This window comes from Sinohyriopsis cumingii, chromosome 11 (assembly GCF_028554795.1).
Source record: "Sinohyriopsis cumingii isolate HCF-2022 chromosome 11, ASM2855479v2, whole genome shotgun sequence".
Classification (NCBI taxonomy): Eukaryota; Metazoa; Mollusca; class Bivalvia; order Unionida; family Unionidae; genus Sinohyriopsis; species Sinohyriopsis cumingii.
In genome coordinates this window covers 91,521,025-91,546,875 of record NC_142971.1, presented here as the reverse complement: position 1 = coordinate 91,546,875, position 25,851 = coordinate 91,521,025, and the positions used below count along the sequence as shown (strand labels likewise).

Sequence of the window (25,851 nt, the reverse complement as noted above, 5' to 3'; positions counted from 1 at the left end):
ACTATGTTTTCAATACTTTTGTCACAAAAGTTAAAAGTGTGCATTAACAAATATAGTACTTCGAAGACTATGTTTTCAATACTTTTGTCACAAAAGTTAAAAGAGTGCATTAACAAATATAGTACTTCGAAGACTATGTTTTCAATACTTTTGCCACAAAAGTTAAAAGTGTGCATTAACAAATATAGTACTTTGAAGACTGTTTTCAATACTTTTGTCACAAAAGTTAAAAGTGTCCATTAACAAATATAGTACTTCGAAGACTATGTTTTCAATACTTTTGTCACAAAAGTTAAAAGTGTGCATTAACAAATATAGTACTTCGAAGACTATGTTTTCAATACTTTTGTCACAAAAGTTAAAAGAGTGCATTAACAAATATAGTACTTCGAAGACTATGTTTTCAATACTTTTGCCACAAAAGTTAAAAGTGTGCATTAACAAATATAGTACTTTGAAGACTGTTTTCAATACTTTTGTCACAAAAGTTAAAAGTGTCCATTAACAAATATAGTACTTCGAAGACTATGTTTTCAATACTTTTGTCACAAAAGTTAAAAGTGTGCATTAACAAATATAGTACTTCGAAGACTATGTTTTCAATACTTTTGCCACAAAAGTTAAAAGTGTACATTAACAAATATAGAACTTCGAAGACTATGGTTTTCAATACTTTTGTCACAAAAGTTAAAAGTGTGCATTAACAAATATTTTACTTTGAAGACTATGTTTTCAATACTTTTGTCACAAAAGTTAAAAGTGTGCATTAACAAATATAGAACTTTGAAAAACTATGTTTTCAATACTTTTGCCACAAAAGTTAAAAGTGTACATTAACAAATATAGAACTTCGAAAGACTATGTTTTCAATACTTTTGCCACAAAAGTCAAAAGTGTACATTAACAAATATAGTACTTCGAGGTCATTGTAGTCTGCCTGTAGCAGTTTAACATTGTGCAAAAACATTGAAAGCCAGGTATTTCAGCCATGGACACAATGTAAGTTTTGGGCACATCAATGAAACGATAGCCTTAGTAACATTTATCCTACTTTTTCCATATACTGGAATTATTTTTTAAAACCTTTTCAGTCATGTTCAAGAAGCTCTTACGACTGGCCATCAAATTTGCAAATGGGCACATATTGGGATGAATGTATCTCATTCACCACAATAAACTTTTTTGTGTTTATCTTGGACATTGTCATCCAGTAGTTCATATGACAATAAAGGTTACAATGAGGGTGCATCTCGGGTACAGTGTACTACACCTACAAGATGGTCACCAGCTTCCCAGTATGGTTTCATTTAAAGTCAACCAGTTTGTTAGGTTCTTGTCGACAGGCTTAAATTTCACGCCATGTAAGCATGTTATTTATGTGAATTCTATGACTTTAACAGTTGGTCCCCGAGTGGTCTAAAGCGCTCTGTTATGGATCACTGCCATCTCACCTCTGCGTGGGTTTGAGTCTAGTATTCATCCAAATATGGGTATGTGAGAAAGCTTGCCAGTAGCTTCTCTTGGGTCAGTGGTTCTTCCTCCACCATTAATACTGGCCGCAATGCATATCCTATCGTGTGCTGAAAAATGGTGTTAAAACCCCACAACAACAACTTTAACAGTTGATTCTACCTCATTTCCTTTTTAAAAACTTTTGATCAATCATTATATAAATTCATTGTATTTTTATTAACTGGTGTCATATATATAGTAATTTTTAAGATAAAGTCATGGACATATACATGGTAAACAAACTTGATGATTAATACTATTAATTTTAGCCTAAACTTGCAAGCAACAAATTTACCAGAGAAATGTTGGTCTTGGGGGAAAAAAATCAATAGCTTGAATCCCAGAATGTACCATTTATTGCTCAAAGTAAATAAGAAAATAAATTACATCTGATTCATTAGGATTGAACTACATGAGGAATGTATGAAGAATGTCTCTAAATAAGTCTGTGAAGAAACGCCCTGTGAAGATTAACCCTAAACATGTTTTTGAAGAAACGCCCTGTGAAGATTAACCCTAAACATGTTTGTGAAGAAACGCCCTGTGAAGATTAACCCTAAACATGTTTTTGAAGAAACGCCCTGTGAAGATTAACCCTAAACATGTTTTTGAAGAAACGCCCTGTGAAGATTAACCCTAAAATAATGAGGCTAGTAATGTATGTGATGTCCCTAAACATGTTTGTGAATACCCTAAACATGTCTGTGAAGAATGTCCCTAAACATGAATATAAACATTTGATCTTGACGTCAAAGTTGATCCAAATTAAATTTACTGATAACTTACAAGCAACCAAGGCATTTATAGACATTGCTGCCCATTTAAAAGTGCTTAATTTTAGGAAATATTTGAACATTTCATTAAAAATGCAAAGACTAATTCTCACAGAATTGATCAAATTATGTACACAAATGCTAAAAGATATTACTGTGTAAAGGACACACAGACTAAAATTACTTAATAAATTCCTCAGATATAACCATGACTACCATAAATAGCACATTATCCATATGCCCCATATGTAGGAACTAGTAGGGTATGGTTGACTCTAGGGATAGTGACCAATAGATCTAAATGACCTAGATCTTTCATCAAGATGTGCAGTCTTAAGCTAAACTTGATGTGCAGAAACCATTATTTTCTCATTAGACTTACTGTGACTGCTGACCTCTAGACCCCATAATCCATAGTTCTATTTATTATTTCATGTGCAAGACATTCTCAAAGTTTGATAAAGGAACTTGCTTTGGAATAAGTTTTTCTGCAAAATCCATTTTTCTTTGGGTTACTATGACATGATCTTTGGTTCAGCTGACCTCTTCCATAATTTGTGTACAAGTCCATCACAAACACTGGTCACAGTTCATGGTCTAGAACTAAAGCTATTATTCAAAAGCATTTTCCTCTTTGTTCAGTTGGAGACATTGATCTTGGACCTTTTGACCCTGAAATCAGATGGGTTCTTCCATATTCTAGTTGCAACTAATTTACTAGTTTGTAAACATTGATGGTGGAGAACTCAGTTATTGTCCAGAAAACCATTTCATTCAAAGACTTTGATCTTTGACATTTAGCCTTCTGAAATTGACAGGGTTCTTCCATAATCCAAAGGCAAACCATCGACAAAGTTTGGTAACTAGATGGTGAACAGTGATGTTAACCACTGACCTTTTGATACATACACACACACAAAACTTATTCCTTACCCCATTTGCAAACTACCCCCAAAGTTTGGTATATGAACATGTATGACTGAAGTTATCATGCATTTTAGGAAAAGTTTAGGGACAGGTAGAGTCACAGCACATCACACTCCATCCAAATGGCCAACATATAAAGAAGTTTTAAGTTAGGATAAAAACACTCCAAAATGTGCTTCTGTATTCTTTAAAAAAAAAAAAATTGTAAATGGTTAACATGTCTTGGATTTGGATTGAAGAAAGTACTATTATATCACAAGTAGGTCACTTTGACCTATTCTTGAATTCAGGTGTAAAATATCTTTGGATGCAAATTCCAATGTGTACAAATAAAATTTAAAAGCAGAACTAATACCATAGAAGATACAGCCTCCAATGGTTTGCACTTATGAAATTGCCCATAAACAAAAGTAGGTCACAGTAATCAACTTTTGTGTGATAAAACAAATATAGCCACAAGTAAATTTTGGTAATGAAGGATAAATAACTATTCTCATAGTAAATTTTCCAAGCAATGTGCTCATTTCAAACAAAATTTATTAAATGAGTCAAATTTATGTCTTTGGTAATCTTTGGCAGGCAAAATATGAAAACTGCTTAAAATGTTCTTAAATTTAATCTGAAATAAATACAACAATTATCACAACAAAAACACAACATGGATTTAAGAAAACTACAAAGATAATTTAGTAAAATTATATTTTTAGATGACACTGACATTATGCCTTCAATGAACATGATGTTATAATGGGTGAGATGACCAGTTGTTATATAAACAAAAAAGTACATTTATGAAAAAAAGTCGAAGAATAATATGGCAGCCCAGGGGCCTAGATCTTGAATGACCATTCATCTCACAAAGAATTGTAAACAATTCTGAAGCAGATATATGTAAAACAGCTGTCCAAGATAAACAATGTAACATCTGTATTTTTTACTCGGTAAGAAACAATATAAAATACATGCTGATTCACTGTCAATAAGAGCAGATACCATAAACAAAATATCAGTGATACAAGATAAATATATGCATACCATGCTATTTGACTGAAAATTTAAATAGATCTCCTTTGCAGGAAAAACAAATGATTGTTATTATCTACAGCTCAACTGACCTGAAAGAAATGATATGTGAGATATTATTACAAGTATTGTGACACTGCACTGAACAAGTGCATGAGACCTGAAAACCACATCTTAATTATAATGAACAACTTCAATGTTTTTTTCATGGGAGGGGTTTAGCATTTAAATGCATATTTGGGGAATTTAACTGAACATGGTCCAAATACTATTGTATATTATTGAGCATTTCTTTGAATAAGTGTCCTTAGCACATTAACCCCTAGCAATGACTTTACAGGGCAGGAGGTAGTAGCCTACTGCCGAGCTCTGTAGCGTCATAGTCATGCATGATACACTAAAGTGGGTGGTATTATAGAAAGGTAGACAGATGTAGCTCTACAATGATACCAAAATAATCTGGAATATCTAGTTGCACTACAAAATACAGATAGAAAAAACTCATTTTTTGGACCCGACTTTTTTTACCCAAAATTCACCCATGGTCGGAATCCGATTTTGTGTTCAGATTTTAGACTTTTTGGTCTCAGATGTAAGGCAAACCAGTATGAACTGCAAACAGACAGATGAGCCTTTGCAAAAAGTGGGATAAGATGGGCATTTGGAATAAAGAGTGGTCTCCATACAAAAATAATGGCTCCGTTTAGCCAAAAAAATATAAAAAATGAAGTCCAAATTTTACTCTTCTGCTCATGCGCGAGTCAAATAGCCAATGAAAATCGATGTTTCTAACACCACTAGGCAGTATGTTATTGAAAGATGACCGGGGATTTGGTGTTTTCGAGTCTGTTCAGAAATAGCTTTCAAAATGTGTTTCCTACTCGATTTTCAGGCAAAAATGACAAAAATCTCCAGGGGTTAATGTGTTAACACGACACTGAACTACTGGAACAAAAAAAAAATCAGTAGATTGGTCATATGGGATTTTTAATCCTACAATGCAAGATATTGACCCTGATATTTATGTTCTGGGGTTCGAGGTCTTGCTGCCTAAATAATGGCACTGTGTAGTGTGTTCCCATGTCAACTAACATTGGAACGAGAAGTGAAATTTCAGTAATATCTCACACACTTGGTAGCTCATATCTATGATTTTCTACCAATTAAAGTCATACTGTCATAAGTCATTGTTTTAGTCAGACTTGAATTACTCTGTCTTTTTTCTAATAAATTCAAATTCTCACACAAGCAAATGGACACATTTTCAAGTTCCACTGGACTACATTCAGTTGGCTGGAATGCATTGGAAATGGAATGCCAAATCAATTACAAGAATGATCAGCATCTCAAACAAACAAAGCTATCAAAACACTTTCTTCAATATTATTATATTTTTGTTTTGTTAAAGAAATATACATAATCTGATTTCGGCATTCCAGCCAATTGAAATGTGGGGTAAGCAGTAAAATAATGGACAAAACACTTTATTTTTAGAAACAAGTTCAAACTTCCATCTTCTCATCTGATAGTATAACATGCCATGTACAGAATAATATCGAAACATGGTTCCAGAAATGCTGACCACATAATGGTCAGCCTTTATAGCATATATTAAATCTGTCCAAATTAGTGCACTTGCTACATTCATTAAAAACTTATGCTCCGTAAGAATTTTGAGGTTTACAGTATATCCATAAATACAACAAGTAATTTGTATGGAATATATCATGAAGTAGCTAATCCCTGGAGGGAAAAAAATAGCAAATATGAAATTTAAAATAGAGATTAAATTAAATTTGTCTTCTTCTCTGCTCTGCTGGACTCAGCAGATGGCAGCACTGGTTTCCTGCTCTCCTCCATCTTAAAATGGGTATATGCAATTATACCTATAACAGAAAATTATATTCACAAGTAAATGCAAAGAGATTTCAGGAAGGCTATTTCATAAATATCTGCAACAAAAGCATGCAATTTAGTATCTGCATACCATATGTACTTGCTAAAAAGTTGACAAACTGCAAACAAGAAAGATCCTGATCTGCAGTAACATAAGGCATCAGCAGATCAGAGTCTATGCTGTTTGTTCTACTGGTTATTCCTGACAAACTGCACAGACCCTGATCTGCCAGCACATTATTGCAATCTGGGTCTGTGCAGTTTGCAGTTGGACTATTAAGTGAGTATATTATGGTAGATTCCAAAAGCTCTGATTTTTGCAGTGTTTGCTCTATTTCAGAGATGAACACTATTGCCATATATTATTACTCTGCAAAAAAAGCCTTCTTAAGTTCTAACAACCAAATTCAGCTAATTTTTGTTCCCTGTTGCCATGGTGAGGTCATAAAGTTCACAATCATGACAAAACTGTAAAGTCATGGGACAGTCCTCAAAATTAACCAGGTTTGATCAAGCTGAATTCACATGCATTATATGAAAAGTGCATAACAGGGGTTTAAAAAATTCAGTGACCATGACCTGGCGTTAAAATTTTGACTACAATACATGTGATGCTAAAACAAAATGTGAAGCAGTTTCATCCCTGTACCTCTAGCAGCTTTTTTTATGATATAAGGCAGAAATAAACCATAAAATATTAAGCTTTGACCTTGATCTGTGGATATTATTTCAAATGTGCAATGAACACATCTAGTGACAAAATATCAGTATTCTAACTTTCATAAATTTATTTTTGACAGCTGTTAAGTGCAAAGCAGACGGGCAAATGTGAAACTATTGACTGACCTTGACCATGAAGATAGGACCCCCAATGTGGTATATGACATACCATATAGAAATGCTATATAGAAGATAGGACCCCCAGTGTGGTATATGACATCCCATATAGAAATGCTATACAGAAGATAGGACCCCCAATGTGGTACATGACATCCCATATAGAAATGCTATATAGAAGATAGGGCCCCCAATGTGGTACATGACATGCCATATAGAAATGCTATATAGAAGATAGGACCCCCAATGTGGTATATGACATCCCATATAGAAATGCTATATAGAAGATAGAACCCCCAATGTGGTACATGACATACCATATAGAAATGCTATATAGAAGATAGGACCCCCAATGTGGTATATGACATCCCATATAGAAATGCTATACAGAAGATAGGACCCCCAATGTGGTACATGACATACCATATAGAAATGCTATATAGAAGATAGGACCCCCAATGTGGTACATGACATACCATATAGAAATGCTATATAGAAGATAGGACCCCCAATGTGGTATATGACATCCCATATAGAAATGCTATACAGAAGATAGGACCCCCAATGTGGTATATGACATACCATATAGAAATGCTATATAGAAGATAGGACCCCCAATGTGGTATATGACATACCATATAGAAATGCTATATAGAAGATAGGACCCCCAGTGTGGTATATGACATACCATATAGAAATGCTATACAGAAGATAGGACCCCCAATGTGGTACATGACATCCCATATAGAAATGCTATATAGCAGATAGGACCCCCAATGTGGTATATGACATCCCATATAGAAATGCTATACAGAAGATAGGACCCCCAATGTGGTATATGACATACCATATAGAAATGCTATATAATTATAGAAAGTTTCATCCCATCATCTCAAACTGCTCTAAATTTGCTGTATGTAAACAAAGCAGATAAAACAAATTTGACACAGAACACCATGATACTGAACAGTGTGGTATGTAACACATCTGCTAATGATGGTATATATGTATGCCAAGTTAGAACACTTAATCACAAAGAGCTTTGAGGTTATTGTGTTTCAAAGAAATGAGGAAAAACAAAACACTGACCTGTGACCTTGACCTTAAAGTTAGGTCGATAAGTGTTGCATGACAGCTTCCAGTGATGATATACATATATATATAAAAAGTTTCATTTTTAAATCTGAAACAGCTTAAAAAATAAACAGCAGATGGGAAAGAGCAATGAAATATTGATCTGTGATTTTGATTTTGAATACAGCAACCTGAATGGGGTAAGGGATATACCATCTAGAGACGATGTACATGTATACCAAGCTCCATTCCTTAATGTTGTTGTTGTTGTAGGGTTTAATGCCATTTTTCAGCACAAGATAGGCTATACATGGCGGCCAGCATTAATGGTGGAGGAAGAACCCGGGAAACCCTTGGAAAGAACCACCGACCCACGAGAAGCTACTGGCAAGCTTTCTCACATACCAACATAGGCCGAATCCGTGACTCGAACCCACGCAGACAGAGGTGAGATGGCAGTGATCCATAATGGTGAGCACTTTAGATCACTCAAGGCTCCACATTCCTTAATGTCAAACAGCTTTTAACTTGTATAGCAACATGGAAAGTGTCATGGAAATGTTAATGATACTGAGCTGTGACCTTGACCTTAAAAACAGGGTGGAATGCAACCCACATTTTGGTGATGACATACAAATATATCAAGTTTCATCCTTTAATCTTAAACGACTTTAAAGTCACAGAGTTTAAAAGAAAGCCAGGCTGACGAAAATGCCAAAACTGTCCCCCACTTTTACCTGAAAATACATTTTGTTCAAAGTCACAACACAATTGGATGTAAATATTTTGTATCAAACAATCCTTGTAAGTAAATGTGAAGTTGCACCTGTTTCTTGTGTTAATTCAAGACACATTTATGTAAAATGCCAAAATTTGGACATCTTTTCCTTACTTTAAAATAATGTAATGTGAATAAAACTTATATTAACTGTGTAAGTAGAAGAGAAAAAAAAACTACAAGTCTATTATGAAGTGTACATTATATAATTGTGAAGTGTACATTATATAATTGTCTTTAAGCAGAACATGGTGCAATCAACAGACAAAATTTAGTCAAGGAACTTGATCTAGAAGAGTCACTATGCAGCTCTTTTTAATGACAATGATCATGACCTTTTGAACCCCAAAGTAACTGGCCTTCTCTTTACCTCAAAGTATAAACCATTCACATAGATTGGTCAGGGAATGTGGTCCAGAACTAAAGTTATTTTGTAAAAACCATATTTCTTCTTACAGTCAGACCACCTTGACTTCTGACCTTTCAACCCCCAAATCAATGGGCTTCTTTCTTACTGAAAGCCATGCACACACTTTGGTAATGGCGTATCATCAAAAACTGAAGTTGCTATGTTAGAACCATTCCTCACTCACAGTGATTTCTTCCTTACTCCCTGTGCAAACTGTCCACAAACTTTTAGTCACTAGTTCTGATGTAACTGAAGTATTTGTGTGAAAACTGTTTTTCCTCTTTTACCGACAGTGACCTTGACATTAGTAACCCAAACTGAATATAGGCTGAGTTTTTTTACTCAAAGAGCAAGCCATTCACAAAATGTAATCCCAGCCAGTGATGTAGAATTAATGTTATCATGCAGAAACTATTTTTCTACTTGCAGTTATAGTGAACATGATGGCCTTTCCTTACCCCAAGTGCAAGTAAACCACAAAGATTGGTTATGGTAGATGGTGTAAAACTGATGTTATTATATGAAAAAGTAGATGAATGTAGGGATGGAACGGCATCATATGTGTGTGTGAGTTATTTGGATTTTTAAAATAGGTTTTAACAATTTTCAGTCATATCGCTACAATGTCTGCAGTGTATAGCAGGTAATAGTGATGTGTAGCATTGGGGAATCATACTGCAGACATGTAGCATGATGTCCCACCCAGTTACATTATCCTGACAACAGGCCTACCAGTCCTAATACTGACCTCTTAATGCTGAGTGCCTAGCGAGGCAGCTGAAAGTACAATTTCTATAAGTCTTTGGTATGACTTGCCCAGGGTTTGAACTCGCAACCTCGTACATGTGAGGCGGATGCTCTAACCACTGGGCCACCGGAGTGGTACAGAGCATCATCAGACTATATGTTCAGCATTTTGGTTGGTGTATGAAAAATGCTACAAATCTAACGTTCATATTAATTTGTTAATATTAGATAATAATAGACCAGAGACTATTGTGATTAATAATGATTCACACAACAACTAATTTATTACCGAAATTTGTTGTGTTATTTTAAAAAGTAACTTTTCTAACTGCTGAGTGGGCATTAGGAGATTTCAAATGGCACAAAAAAATTTGGCTATAGTACTAGATGAATAATATTATAAATAAAACCTATCACAAAAAAAATGAGTTTCACTTTCACCTCTATTATTTCCATCAAAAGATAAGTTATAAAACATGAATGTGCAAGGCCCCAATGGAACGAATAATAAAGCAACTTAGCACATATCAATGCTACCAAACATACCATCAAATAAGGTAACAGCCATCTTACACACATTAAGCAATCCTAAGGTATGGCAATTTGAGCTATCCTAAGGTATGGCAATTTTAAACACATTCAGCTATCCTCAGGTATGGCAATTTTACACACATTGAGCTATCCTAAGGTATGGCAATTTTAAACACATTGAGCAATCCTAAGGTATGGCGATTTTAAACATATTAAGCAATCCTAAGGTATGGCAATTTGAGCTATCCTAAGGTATGGCAATTTTACACACATTGAGCTATCCTAAGGTATGGCAATTTTACACACATTGAGCTATCCTAAGGTATGGCAATTTTAAACACATTGAGCAATCCTAAGGTATGGCGATTTTTTAAACACATTAAGCAATTCTAAGGTATGGCAATTTTAAACACATTAAGCTATCCTAAATTATGGCAATTTTAAACACACTGAGCAATCCTAACGTATGGCAATTTTAGACACATTAAGCAATCCTATGGTATGGCAATTTTAAACACATTGATCATTCCTAAGGTATGGCAATTTTACACACATTGAGCAATCCTAAGGTATGGCAATTTAATCACATTGAGCAATCCTAAGGTATGGCAATTTTAAACACATTGAGCAATCCTAAGGTATGGCGATTTTAAACATATTAAGCAATCCTAAGGTATGGCAATTTGAGCTATCCTAAGGTATGGCAATTTTACACACATTGAGCTATCCTAAGGTATGGCAATTTTACACACATTGAGCTATCCTAAGGTATGGCAATTTTAAACACATTGAGCAATCCTAAGGTATGGCGATTTTTTAAACACATTAAGCAATTCTAAGGTATGGCAATTTTAAACACATTAAGCTATCCTAAATTATGGCAATTTTAAACACACTGAGCAATCCTAACGTATGGCAATTTTAGACACATTAAGCAATCCTATGGTATGGCAATTTTAAACACATTGATCATTCCTAAGGTATGGCAATTTTACACACATTGAGCAATCCTAAGGTATGGCAATTTAATCACATTGAGCAATCCTAAGGTATGGCAATTTTAAACACATTGAGCAATCCTAAGGTATGGCAATTTTAAACACATTGAGCAATCCTAAGGTACAGCAATTTTAAACACATTGAGCAATCCTAAGGTACAGCAATTTTAAACACATTGAGCAATCCTAAGGTATGGCAATTTTAAACACACTGAGCAATCCTAAGGTATGGCAATTTTAAACACACTGAGCAATCCTAAGGTATGGCAATTTTATACACACATTAAGCATTCCTAAGGTATGGCAATTTTAAACACTGAGCAATCCTAAGGTATGGCAATTCTACACACACATTAAACATTCCTAAGGTATGGCAATTTTACACACACATTAAGCAATCCTATATTAGCTCAAATGAATCTACTACATTAATGTTCTGCAAAAGAAAATTCAACACGAGCAAATATTAAATATTATACAGTATGAATTACAGTGTGGTTGGAAATAAAAAAACTCACTTTTATAATTTATTGCTGAAACAAATAAAACCAACATCTGTATCGCACAATATTTAGTTGAATATTTATGGTTATATTTTGGCAGATTTCCAGGTGAAGTAAATTGACATATTTTTGTGGTCAGTTTTGTGGCATGACTCCTACAAAATGTAGCAAAAGGAGCCAGGTCAATTTTGTGGCATGATTCCTACAAAAAGTAACAAAAGACATATTTTTATCTGAATAAAAAACAAAATAATAATTATAACATAACGATAAGCTCAAAATGATTGTAACAATGGCATCCATACATTTTTTCAAGGATCAAGCACACATATAATTTGTCAAATGTAATTAATTTTGCTGACATTTTATGTTAAATAGAAGGTCAAAATTCCAAACTGCAACCTTAGATAGATGCTTCAATTTTTTCTCTTCCCAAACTAAGTTGTAGAATAGACAGGTATATACAGAGCAAAACAAACAGTACATGTTTGGATAAATCATTATACTGAGTTAACATGAATAGAGCAATTTTAACCAGATGGGCTTTATATTTTGAAAGTAAACATGTCTCCCACAAAAACCATGACAATTAATGCCAACATCCTTGACATAACAGAAAGTAGCCCTCAATGACCTTGAAAAAGGTCAATCACCACAACCTAATCAGGACTACATCGCACTCAAGGTATCCAAATATCCAGTTTGATCTGGTTTGACTTAATAGCTATTTATTTAGATATCTTGCTTGCAAAGCATGTGTGATGGACAGGTAGATGGAAAGACAGCATAAAATCATTATGTTTCTCTCTGATGGAGGAAGACAGATGATCTTATTAATCTGTGTCAGGTTTAATGCATACATATATATATATATATATATATATATATATATATATATATATATATATATATATATATATATATATATATATACATGTAACCAAAATGCAAAATGTAATACAAATTCGAAAAAATAAAGTTGCTAAAATAAAAAATAAATAGACCTACTTTTTGTCAAGCCCACCTTTAACTTAGATACCTTGTATATTCACATATAAATTTGATCCAACTGTAAACTGTACCAACCCAGATTGTCCAAAGCATAATGTGCTAGCAGATCTAGGTCTATGCAGTTTGTTAGGATTGATCAATAAAGCAAACAAAATAGACCTGATCTGCCATTACGTTATAGGATTTAGGTTAACCTAAACTTTAACACTGGATTAATCTTGGTCGTGGACAGACATATGATAGAGCTCTATAAAAGCTTCTTCCAAGGCTGGCTTGACAAAAAAGATTAAACAGGATGACACAGTTAAACATCATAAAACTGAACTATATAAGTTAACAAATTAAATATAAAACATTAATAAAGCATGCACAACAATTAAAAGATGAACCAAATCACGAGGCATGTGCACTATCTCTGAACATGAAGAATATTATTTTCACCTTAGCAAATATTACTCCTACTTGATAGAGCATACCTGGAAAAAAAGTGAATAAATAAACGACTATTATGCACTTAGCAAGTGCATGCTAAAAAGATAGCATGAAAGTTAGCTGTTAAAACCATGGTTATTACCTGTTGAAAGAACCCTACAGAAAATGTTGATTAGCATACATCAATATTTATCATTGTCAGATAATTCATGAATGCAGGAAACTGAAATAGTTTGTCCTTTATCAGGTTGAACGACAGAATCAAACTTAATTTGTATTTAAGCTCAGCTGTTAATTAAACATTAGACATACAATGTGTTCTGATCTTGGACTTATTATGCTACCACAAAAATAAAATCTTACGATATTTCAGAATCTGTTAAAAATTATAATTAACATGTTTGGTCTTCAATTTGTTTACATAATTAAAAAAAACCTGAAAGGAGTAAACCACTCTGACATAGCAATGTCTCACAATGAATACTACAGGTCCGTTTGACATAGAAATGTCTCACGATGAATACTACAGGTCAGTTTTAAATAGAAATGTCTCACGATGAATACTACAGGTCAATTTGACATAGAAATGTCTCATGATGAATATTATAGGTCAGTCTCACATGTCTTACGATGAATATTATAGGTCAGTCTCACATGTCTCACGATGAATACTAATCAGATGGCACTAAAGGAGAGAGACAAGCTTAGTTCCATCAAATCACTGTCTACTCTGCTTGAAAGGTCACCTCTATTATGTATTAACCTTTCTTAAAAAAGGAAATATAGGTCATCTCTACTATGCAATGACCTGTCTTTAAAAAAAAACTGCATGATATCTCTACAACCTATTTAAAGAAGAAATCAACCATTATTGGGCAACCATGTGGTTGAAGCAACTTTTGCCACTAACCAGGTGAAGCTACTTAAAACGAATGTGACTGCAAATGTAAAAAATGAAAGTCAGAATACATGCATCAACTTACCTGCCAGAGTTGTAAATATTCCAAGCACCTGTAAAAACTGCAAGGAGTCATGGAACAGAACATATCCTCCAAGCAATGTTAGGCAAAACTTCAGGTGTCCGACCATATTGTAACTGAGATGTTTGTTAAGGGTAAATTATATACTTAACACAATTATCTTAAATCAAGGTCAGTGTTTTTATTTATGTGCTAATTTATTTTTTAACAAAACGAAATCCTCAATGCGATGAACAACTTCTGATCCTATCATATAAGACATATTTCTCTCTTAACACACTGTTAAAACCAATAATTCTGATGAACCCTAAATCATTAAGGATTGGGTGGGTCCATTATAAAACATAATAAAATAATATCTGTATGAAAATTACTACAAGCATTTTTATTTTAACATTAAGTCTTAGAATCCTCTCAAGAAGAATTTTTGCAGTAAGTGTCCCATTAATTACATTACAAATGCATCAGCAGGCAGCTAGACATAGCTTTTACTTTATCTGCAGCGATGATGTTAAAAGCAGCATTGACAGCTTGGGATCTGACTTGAAAGTCTTCAAATTCTTGTAAGATACACCACAGTGAGATCATGTGTTCAGTGGAAGCCTTATTAATCTATGGGTTAAACCCGCCCCGACTTTAATACTTCTATGCACTACTATTAGGAGGCGATGTTATGTTAAACCAGGTTTTAGAAGAAGGCATTGTAATACTTCTATGCATTGCTGCCAGAGACATGGTCTAACATTATGTAATGTAATACTTCAACACATTGCTGCCAGAGACATGGCCTAACATTATGTAATGTAATAATTCAACACATTGCTGCCAGAGACATGGTCTAACATTATGTCATGTAATACTTCATCACATTGCTGCCAGAGACATGGTCTAACATTATGTAATGTAATACTTCAACACATTGCTGCCAGAGACATGGTCTAACATTATGTCATGTAATACTTCAACACATTGCTGCCAGAGACATGGTCTAACATTATGTCATGTAATACTTCAACACATTGCTGCCAGAGACATGGCCTAACATTATGTAATGTAATAATTCAACACATTGCTGCCAGAGACATGGTCTAACATTATGTCATGTAATACTTCAACACACTGCTGCCAGAGACATGGCCTAACATTATGTCATGTAATACTTCAACACATTGCTGCCAGAGACATGGTCTAACATTATGTCATGTAATACTTCAACACATTGCTGCCAGAGACATGGCCTAACATTATGTAATGTAATAATTCAACATATTGCTGCCAGAGACATGGTCTAACATTATGTCATGTAATACTTCAACACATTGCTGCCAGAGACATGGTCTAACATTATGTCATGTAATACTTCAACACATTGCTGCCAGAGACATGGTCTAACATTATGTAATGTAATACTTCAACACACTACTGCCAGATACATGGTCTAACATTATGTAATGCAATACTTCTATGCTCTGCTCTAAGGAGTCAAGGTCTAGTAGTAGGCAATGTAATGTTTCTGTATCCTGCAATGTGGTGGCAAAATATAGCAGTATGCACTGTAATACTTCTAAGCACTGCTGTAAGGAGGCAAGATGTAGCAGCAGATAATGTAATACTTCTATCCATTGCTATAATGCCCAAAAACATTTTTATGTGGGTTTCCTATTACAATGGTTATAAAAGTTGGGTAGGTGATGTGGAGGCAATATATAGCAATATACACTAAGCAATGCAGTAAGGAGGCAAGGTTTAGCAGTAGACACTGTAAAACTTCTATGTACTGCTACAAGGAGGCAAGGTTTAGCAGGAGACACTGTAATACTTATATGTACTACTACAAGGAGGCAAGGTTTAGCAGTAGACAATGTAATACTTCTATGCACTGCTGTAAAGCCCAGATTTTTTTATGTCTGTTTTCTATTACACTGGTTATAAAATTTGGGTTGGTGATGTGGAGAAAATATATAGCAATATATTCTATAATATTTCTAAGCACTACTACAAGGAGGCAAGGTTTGGCTGTAGGTGCCATAATACTTTTACGCATTGCTGTCCGAGACATGCTCTAACAGATAATGTAATATTATGTACTGCCAGTATGAGGAAGCAAGGTCAAGCGGTATGTTCCAAGCACTGTTATGCAGAGATGAGCTGTAGCGGTAGGCAATGTAATACTTCTAATCACTGTTATGTTCAGATGAGCTGTAGCAGTAGGCAATGTAATACTTCCTATCACTGTTATGTTCAGATGAGCTGTAGCAGTAGGCAATGTAATAGGCAATGTAATACTTCCTATCACTGTTATGTTGAGATGAGCTATAGCGGTAGGCAATGTAATACTTCCTATCACTGTTATGTTGAGATGAGCTATAGCAGTAGGCAATGTAATACTTCTATGCACTGTTATGTTCAGATGAGCTGTAGCAGTAGGCAATGTAATACTTCCAATCACTGTTATGTTCAGATGAGCTGTAGCAGTAGGTAATGTAATACTTCCAATCATTGTTATGTTGAGAGGAGCTATAGCGGTAGGCAATGTAATACTTCTATGCACTGTTATGTTCAGATGAGCTGGAGCAGTTGTCAATGTAATACTTCCAATCACTGTTATGTTCAGATGAGCTGTAGCAGTAGGCAATGTAATACTTCCAATCATTGTTATATTCAGATGAGCTGTAGCAGTAGGCAATGTAATACTTCCTATCACTGTTATGCTGAGATGAGCTGGAGCAGTTGTCAATGTAATACTTCCAATCATTGTTATGTTCAGATGAGCTGTAGCAGTAGGCAATGTAATACTTCCTATCACTGTTATGTTCAGATGAGCTGTAGCAGTAGGCAATGTAATACTTCCAATCATTGTTATATTCAGATGAGCTGTAGCAGTAGGCAATGTAATACTTCCAATCATTGTTATGTTCAGATGAGCTGTAGCAGTAGGCAATGTAATACTTCCAATCACTGTTATGTTCAGATGAGCTGTAGCAGTAGGCAATGTAATACTTCCAATCACTGTTATGTTCAGATGAGCTGTAGCAGTAGGCAATGTAATACTTCCAATCATTGTTATATTCAGATGAGCTGTAGCAGTAGGCAATGTAATACTTCCTATCACTGTTATGCTGAGATGAGCTGGAGCAGTTGTCAATGTAATACTTCCAATCATTGTTATGTTCAGATGAGCTATAGCAGTAGGCAATGTAATACTTCCTATCACTGTTATGTTCAGATGAGCTGTAGCAGTAGGCAATGTAATACTTCCAATCATTGTTATATTCAGATGAGCTGTAGCAGTAGGCAATGTAATACTTCCAATCATTGTTATGTTCAGATGAGCTGTAGCAGTAGGCAATGTAATACTTCCAATCACTGTTATGTTCAGATGAGCTATAGCAGTAGGCAATGTAATACTTCCAATCACTGTTATGTTCAGATGAGCTGTAGCAGTAGGCAATGTAATACTTCCAATCATTGTTATATTCAGATGAGCTGTAGCAGTAGGCAATGTAATACTTCCTATCACTGTTATGCTGAGATGAGCTGGAGCAGTTGTCAATGTAATACTTCCAAGCAATGCTATGTTGTGATGATCTGTAGCAGTAGGCAATGTAATACTTCCATGCACTGTTATGCTGAGATGAGCTGGAGCTGTTGTCAATGTAATACTTCTAAGCACTGCTATGAGCATGGTGGGGGCAGTCTAGTGGAAGCTACTGTGATACTTCGATACACATTATTTGAGACAGTAAAAACAGCAAAGTCCTGGAGTAGGCACTTTAATATTTCAATGCCCTGCAATAAGGCAGTAAAGTCTGGGTTGTAGTCAGCTAAGATTGTGCAGTTCTGCCATGGTTGCTCAAATTAACCCCACTTCAAGCTTTGGCTTTACGGTTAACCTGTGGTCAATAAAAGCCTTGTCCAGCAGCTAAGGACAAATTTTCCTGAATTTCATATTAAATAAGATTGAAAATATATTTGCTTTTCATTTATTTATCAAAATCTTGACTATGTGCAGTAAGGAATATTGTGTAATTTTTTCCATACCAGTAGCCTGCAATAGCTTAATGTCCCATCCCAGAGGAAGCATGTACTCTTAGTTGTGTTAAGCCAAGAAAGCAAAGGAAAGCTTCACCTTAATGATTGTAAGTCACCATATAGTTGCAGGAAGACTTATTTCTGTAAGGATACGTTACAGGTGAAGTGTTTCCAATGATCCAAAATATTGACAAGTTTACTGAGAAAGCCACGACTCCAGAAAACAGCACCATAAGCTGCAACAGAAAAGGCAGTATAAAAAATGCAGTGTACATGTCAACATTGAGATCAACAAGAATATTATCCAGATAACTGTATTCTGAATAATTTATGGTGTTTCACCATAGAAGTTTTATGATGACACGGCTTTCTGTTTACACAAGACAATAAGGTATCTAGCACATCAGGGTACAAACTTTAGCCCAGGGTTCTACATAGTTGGAGTCCAGGGCTCCATCCTTGAACAAGTTGAAGTCCAGGACTCCTTTCTTGAACAAGAGTACAATGAACAGCACATTATACACCCATCCCATGTCCGAAGAACACTCTGAGGTATAAAGTAATGTACCAAAAATTCAGTTAAATAGACAGAGAAGGCATATATAATATTTTACTTTATTCAGAAAACCATGCATTGGTACATCTATGTGTATACTGTTTATATATACATGTCTAATACAGTATATAGCATGATTAGAGTATCAACACCATGTACTCACCTGCGAATCTCATCACATACACTGAATCCACGATACAAGTAATTCCATCCAAAATATGCACACACAGAGATTTAAAATATTCAATAATTGTGTCACAGGTTATATAGGTCTGAATTCAGTGGAAAAAATAGCACAATTATGTAACGAATGATGAAGCACATTTACTTTTGAGTATATCCCAAGTCAGTAAAAATTAGTTTGCATTTCAAGCCACCATTAGAAGCGTTCGCAAGCATAAATATTTTTCCTGCAAAAAGGAAACTTTCACAGCACAGTAAATCTGTTCCAGTCATGTTGGAAAATGAAACAATCCATTAAATTCCATTGCTTTAATTTAAGTTTGGTACTGACTTCCTTTCAATAAAGGTTCTTTGTTTCTTTTGAAGACTGTAGTCGGCTTTCTTTGATGAAAGGTGCATGTATTATTGAAGTCACCGCTAAAGGACAGCTTTGGGGAACCAAACAAATGCCAGTTTCTTATTGTGGCAGCAATATCAAATAATTGTTTTGCATGATTGAGACTGATTCTTTTCCATTTGCTTAGTATGTTTACATAACAAAGGTAATGTTTTCTTTGAAATTTCAGCTAACTATTTTATCTCGTACATTTTTAAAAAAGGAATTGGCCATCATCTGGTCGATAGTAGTTACTGTTCCGCCCTGCCTATTGAATAGACCAAACACAAAAGATCTTGTTTTTGTTTCTTGTTTGTTTTTTCACATTTGAAGAAGTGGTGTGATAGTCTATGTAAATATATTAATTACTAGCGAACAGCCAAAAATCCAAGGAAAGATATATTATGAGATAATGCCTTGTCCACTTGATCTCCACTAACGGAAATGTCAACAAAAAACCCAGGTATCTCACTGCATACAGTACTCATTCTAGATGCCAATATAAGTGGATTATGATATAAGTTATAACAATGCACTGTTAAAATGGTTTGTCAATGTGGACAAAGAATTTGTGTAATAATAGATCAATTTCAGTGCATTTTATATCAAGTTTGAGGCTTCCTTTCATGGGGCCACTGAATTTCTCCTCCCCAAACCAATAATTGTAAATACAAGTTTAAACAGCCAACAATATCGCCAACAAAATAAATCGAGAAATGGTATATTTTGCTGCCAATAAGGAAAAAAAATCACAATCTACGGCATTGGCAAAGCCCTGCACAATCCCTGAATAAACTTTTTACATGTTATCTTTCATACTTTTAAGAAGAAGAAACTGCTTTTTGTGCACGAGAAGAATACATATACAATTTTGGAAGCCATGCCACAGTCATCTTGTAATATTCATACGCAATCTCTTCCCCAAAATGGTAATAAACATTTTATGGGTCTTTTGTACTTTTAAGAAAGCATTTTTTCGTGCACGAGAAAATACATATGAAATTTTGGGAGGTGTGCACCATGACCATGTTATATCCGAATTCGTGTTATAATGGAGTGTGCTATAGCGGGATCACACTGTATTACTCTAGGATGTTAAATCTTGTACTACTCATGCTGTTAAGTCCCACACACAAATTTTGCTGAGCCTGGTACTACTCAGGTTTTAAATACTGTGCATACCATGTATGCAAGTGGTTAGGATTTTTAACGTAGCTTTAACAATGTTTCAGTCATATCGCTATGATGTCTGCAGTGTGGCAGTTTATAGTGATGCCTAGCGGTGGGGCATCAGGCCACAGACATGTAACATGATGTTCCACCCAGTCACATTATCCTGACACCAGGCTGACCAGTCCTAACACTAACTCATAATGCTCAGCGCTTAGCAGGGCAGCTGTTAGTACCATTTTTAAGTCTTTGGTATGACTCAGCAGGGGTTCGAGGTGGATGCTCTAACCACTAGGCCACCAGAGCAGTCACATACCATGTAAGATAACACCAATTTTCTGATGAAAAAAGGACACCCACCCACCCCGCCAAGTTATTCTATACAAGACTGTGCTGGTAATGGTGAGAAGGTTACAAAATTAAAATAACCTATTATGAACAGATTTTTAAATTATCAGGCCTAATTGTACTTAAATGATGTCTAGCACTGGGGCATCATGCCGCAGACATGTAGCATGATGTCCCACCCAGTCACATTATCCTGACACCAGGCCGACCAGTCCTAACACTAACCTCTTAATGCTGAGCACCAAGCGAGGCAGCTGTTAGTACCATTTTTGTAAGTCTTTGGTATGACTCGGCCGGGGATCGAACCCATGACCTCCCACATCCAAGGCGGACGCTCTCACCACTAGGCCACCGGAGCGGTAATTAATATTGTACCAATTAAGATGTATCAACATGCAAAGTAACAAGATTCTGGATTAAACTGCAACTGATAAACAGACAACTTACCTGAATTATAATTGGTGTTGTATATATAAGGATAGATCCAGATACCAAGTAACAACACTGGCCAAATGTACTTGAGAAACTGACAAAATTGCTGAATTATAATTGGCGTTGCATACATTAGGATATATTCACATTACGAAAAACAAAAATGTGGTCAATGTACCTGAGAAACTGATAACATTACTGAATTATGATTGATGTTACATACATCAGGATATATTCATGTACCTTGTAACAAGACTGAAATATAAAGAACCTATAATAATGAGATTGATCTGTAGTGTGGATGGATGGACAGACACATACATCAAGGACAGACACATACACATGGACAGACACATACACTGGACAGACACATAAACAGACACATACACTATGGACAGACACATACACTATGGACACACATACACTATGGACAGACACATAGTGTACACTATGGAGAGACACATACACTATGGACAGACACATACACTATGGACAGACACATACACTACAGAAATACACATACACTATGGACAGACACATACATTATGAAAATACACATACACTATGGACAGACAGGTACAGACCAAATTTATCACTATTCTGTGCTCATGCCACAGCAGGTTCAACAGCAGTACGATTTCACTTCCCAGAAAACAGAAACTTCATTTTCGTATCTTCTGCTTAGCAAAATCTGTACAAAACAAGCTGGATTCCCTTTTACCGTGTTACATGCAGTATATATATATATAAAAAGCTAATTCCCCTGCACAGTCATACATACAATATCTATATATAAAAAGCTAATTTCCCTGCACAGTGTTACAAACAATATCTATATATAAAAAGCTAATTCCCCTGCACAGTGTTACAAACAATATCTATATAGAAAAAGCTAATTCCCCTGCACAGTTATACATACAATATCTATATATAAATGGCTAATTCCCCTGCACAGTCCTACATACAATATCTATATGTAAAAAGCTAATTCCCCTGCACAGTCATACATATAAACCAATTTGGTTAGGTTAGGCTATACATGGGAACCAGGATATCTGATGAAGGAAGAAGACAGGAAGACCCTGGAAAGAACCACCAACACACAGGAAGCTACTGGTAAACCATCTCACATACCCACGCTGGTTGAGCCGAGACTTGAATTCATACAGACAGAAGACAGTTGGAGATGAGATGAGTGATCTGTAAAGACAAGTTCCTTAGACCACTAAACCACCCAGGGACCCTATAATGAACTTGATTCCCTTGGACTTGGTTACATACACTAAATTACCCAGGGACCCTATAATGAAGTGCAAACCCTTGGACTTAGTTACATACACTAAACCACCCAGGGACCCTATAATGAAGTGCATTCCCTTGGACTTGGTTACATACACTAAACTACCCAGGGACCCTATAATGAACTTGATTCCCTTGGACTTGGTTACATACACTAAACCACCCAGGGACCCTATAATGAAGTGCATTCCCTTAGACTTGGTTACATACACTAAACTACCCAGGGACCCTATAATGAAGTGCATTCCCTTGGACTTGGTTACATACACTAAATTACCCAGGGACCCTATAATTAAGTGCATTCTCTTGGACTTGGTTACATACACTAAACTACCCAGGGACCCTATAATGAAGTGCATTCCCTTGGACTTGGTTACATACACTAAATTACCCAGGGACCCTATAATGAACTTGATTCCCTTGGACTTAGTTACATACACTAAACCACCCAGGGACCCTATAATGAAGTGCATTCTCTTGGACTTAGTTACATACACTAAATTACCCAGGGACCCTATAATGAACTTGATTCCCTTGGACTTGGTTACATACACTAAACCACCCAGGGACCCTATAATGAAGTGCATTCCCTTGGACTTGGTTACATACACTAAACTACCCAGGGACCCTATAATGAACTTGATTCCCTTGGACTTGGTTACATACACTAAACCACCCAGGGACCCTATAATGAAGTGCATTCCCTTAGACTTGGTTACATACACTAAACTACCCAGGGACCCTATAATGAAGTGCATTCCCTTGGACTTGGTTACATACACTAAATTACCCAGGGACCCTATAATTAAGTGCATTCTCTTGGACTTGGTTACATACACTAAACTACCCAGGGACCCTATAATGAAGTGCATTCCCTTGGACTTGGTTACATACACTAAATTACCCAGGGACCCTATAATGAACTTGATTCCCTTGGACTTAGTTACATACACTAAACCACCCAGGGACCCTATAATGAAGTGCATTCTCTTGGACTTAGTTACATACACTAAATTACCCAGGGACCCTATAATGAACTTGATTCCCTTGGACTTGGTTACATACACTAAATTACCCAGGGACCCTATAATGAACTTGATTCCCTTGGACTTGGTTACATACACTAAACTACCCAGGGACCCTATAATGAAGTGCATTCCCTTGGACTTGGTTACATACACTAAACTACCCAGGGACCCTATAATGAAGTGCATTCCCTTGGACTTGGTTACATACACTAAATTACCCAGGGACCCTATAATTAAGTGCATTCCCTTGGACTTGGTTACATACACTAAACCACCCAGGGACCCTATAATGAAGTGCATTCCCTTGGACTTGGTTACATACACTAAACTACCCAGGGACCCTATAATGAAGTGCATTCCCTTGGACTTGGTTACATACACTAAATTACCCAGGGACCCTATAATTAAGTGCATTCTCTTGGACTTGGTTACATACACTAAACTACCCAGGGACCCTATAATGAAGTGCATTCCCTTGGACTTGGTTACATACACTAAATTACCCAGGGACCCTATAATGAACTTGATTCCCTTGGACTTAGTTACATACACTAAACCACCCAGGGACCCTATAATGAAGTGCATTCTCTTGGACTTAGTTACATACACTAAATTACCCAGGGACCCTATAATGAACTTGATTCCCTTGGACTTGGTTACATACACTAAACCACCCAGGGACCCTATAATGAAGTGCATTCCCTTGGACTTGGTTACATACACTAAACTACCCAGGGACCCTATAATGAACTTGATTCCCTTGGACTTGGTTACATACACTAAACCACCCAGGGACCCTATAATGAAGTGCATTCCCTTAGACTTGGTTACATACACTAAACTACCCAGGGACCCTATAATGAAGTGCATTCCCTTGGACTTGGTTACATACACTAAATTACCCAGGGACCCTATAATTAAGTGCATTCTCTTGGACTTGGTTACATACACTAAACTACCCAGGGACCCTATAATGAAGTGCATTCCCTTGGACTTGGTTACATACACTAAATTACCCAGGGACCCTATAATGAACTTGATTCCCTTGGACTTAGTTACATACACTAAACCACCTAGGGACCCTATAATGAAGTGCATTCTCTTGGACTTAGTTACATACACTAAATTACCCAGGGACCCTATAATGAACTTGATTCCCTTGGACTTGGTTACATACACTAAATTACCCAGGGACCCTATAATGAACTTGATTCCCTTGGACTTGGTTACATACACTAAACTACCCAGGGACCCTATAATGAAGTGCATTCCCTTGGACTTGGTTACATACACTAAATTACCCAGGGACCCTATAATTAAGTGCATTCCCTTGGACTTGGTTACATACACTAAACCACCCAGGGACCCTATAATGAAGTGCATTCCCTTGGACTTGGTTACATACACTAAATTACCCAGGGACCCTATAATGAACTTGATTCCCTTGGACTTAGTTACATACACTAAACCACCTAGGGACCCTATAATGAAGTGCATTCCCTTGGACTTAGTTACATACACTAAATTACCCAGGGACCCTATAATGAACTTGATTCCCTTTGACATAGTTACATACACTAAACCACCTAGGGACCCTATAATGAAGTGCATTCCCTTGGACTTAGTTACATACACTAAACCACCTAGGGACCCTATAATGAAGTGCATTCCCTTGGACTTAGTTACATACACTAAACCACCTAGGGACCCTATAATGAACTTGATTCCCTTGGACTTAGTTACATACACTAAACCACCTAGGGACCCTATAATGAAGTGCATTCCCTTGGACTTAGTTACATACACTAAATTACCCAGGGACCCTATAATGAACTTGATTCCCTTGGACTTAGTTACATACACTAAACCACCTAGGGACCCTATAATGAAGTGCATTCCCTTGGACTTAGTTACATACACTAAATTACCCAGGGACCCTATAATGAACTTGATTCCCTTGGACTTAGTTACATACACTAAACCACCTAGGGACCCT

General features: G+C 35.9%; 1 protein-coding gene across 1 annotated transcript in view; it reads right to left on the bottom strand.

The window, feature by feature from the left end:
• Positions 1-1,850: 1,850 nt before the first annotated feature.
• The window catches only part of LOC149788987 (solute carrier family 35 member E3-like), a 58,305-nt gene continuing 34,304 nt past the window's right edge, over positions 1,851-25,851 (bottom strand). The window contains exons 4-6 of the mRNA XM_089975141.1: positions 18,617-18,699; positions 14,435-14,547; positions 1,851-6,121 (exon numbers count right to left, since the gene is read on the bottom strand). Of these exons, the coding sequence (XP_089831267.1) occupies positions 6,021-6,121; positions 14,435-14,547; positions 18,617-18,699 (297 nt within the window). The 3' untranslated portion in view covers positions 1,851-6,020. The remainder of the gene's footprint in view (positions 6,122-14,434; positions 14,548-18,616; positions 18,700-25,851) is intronic.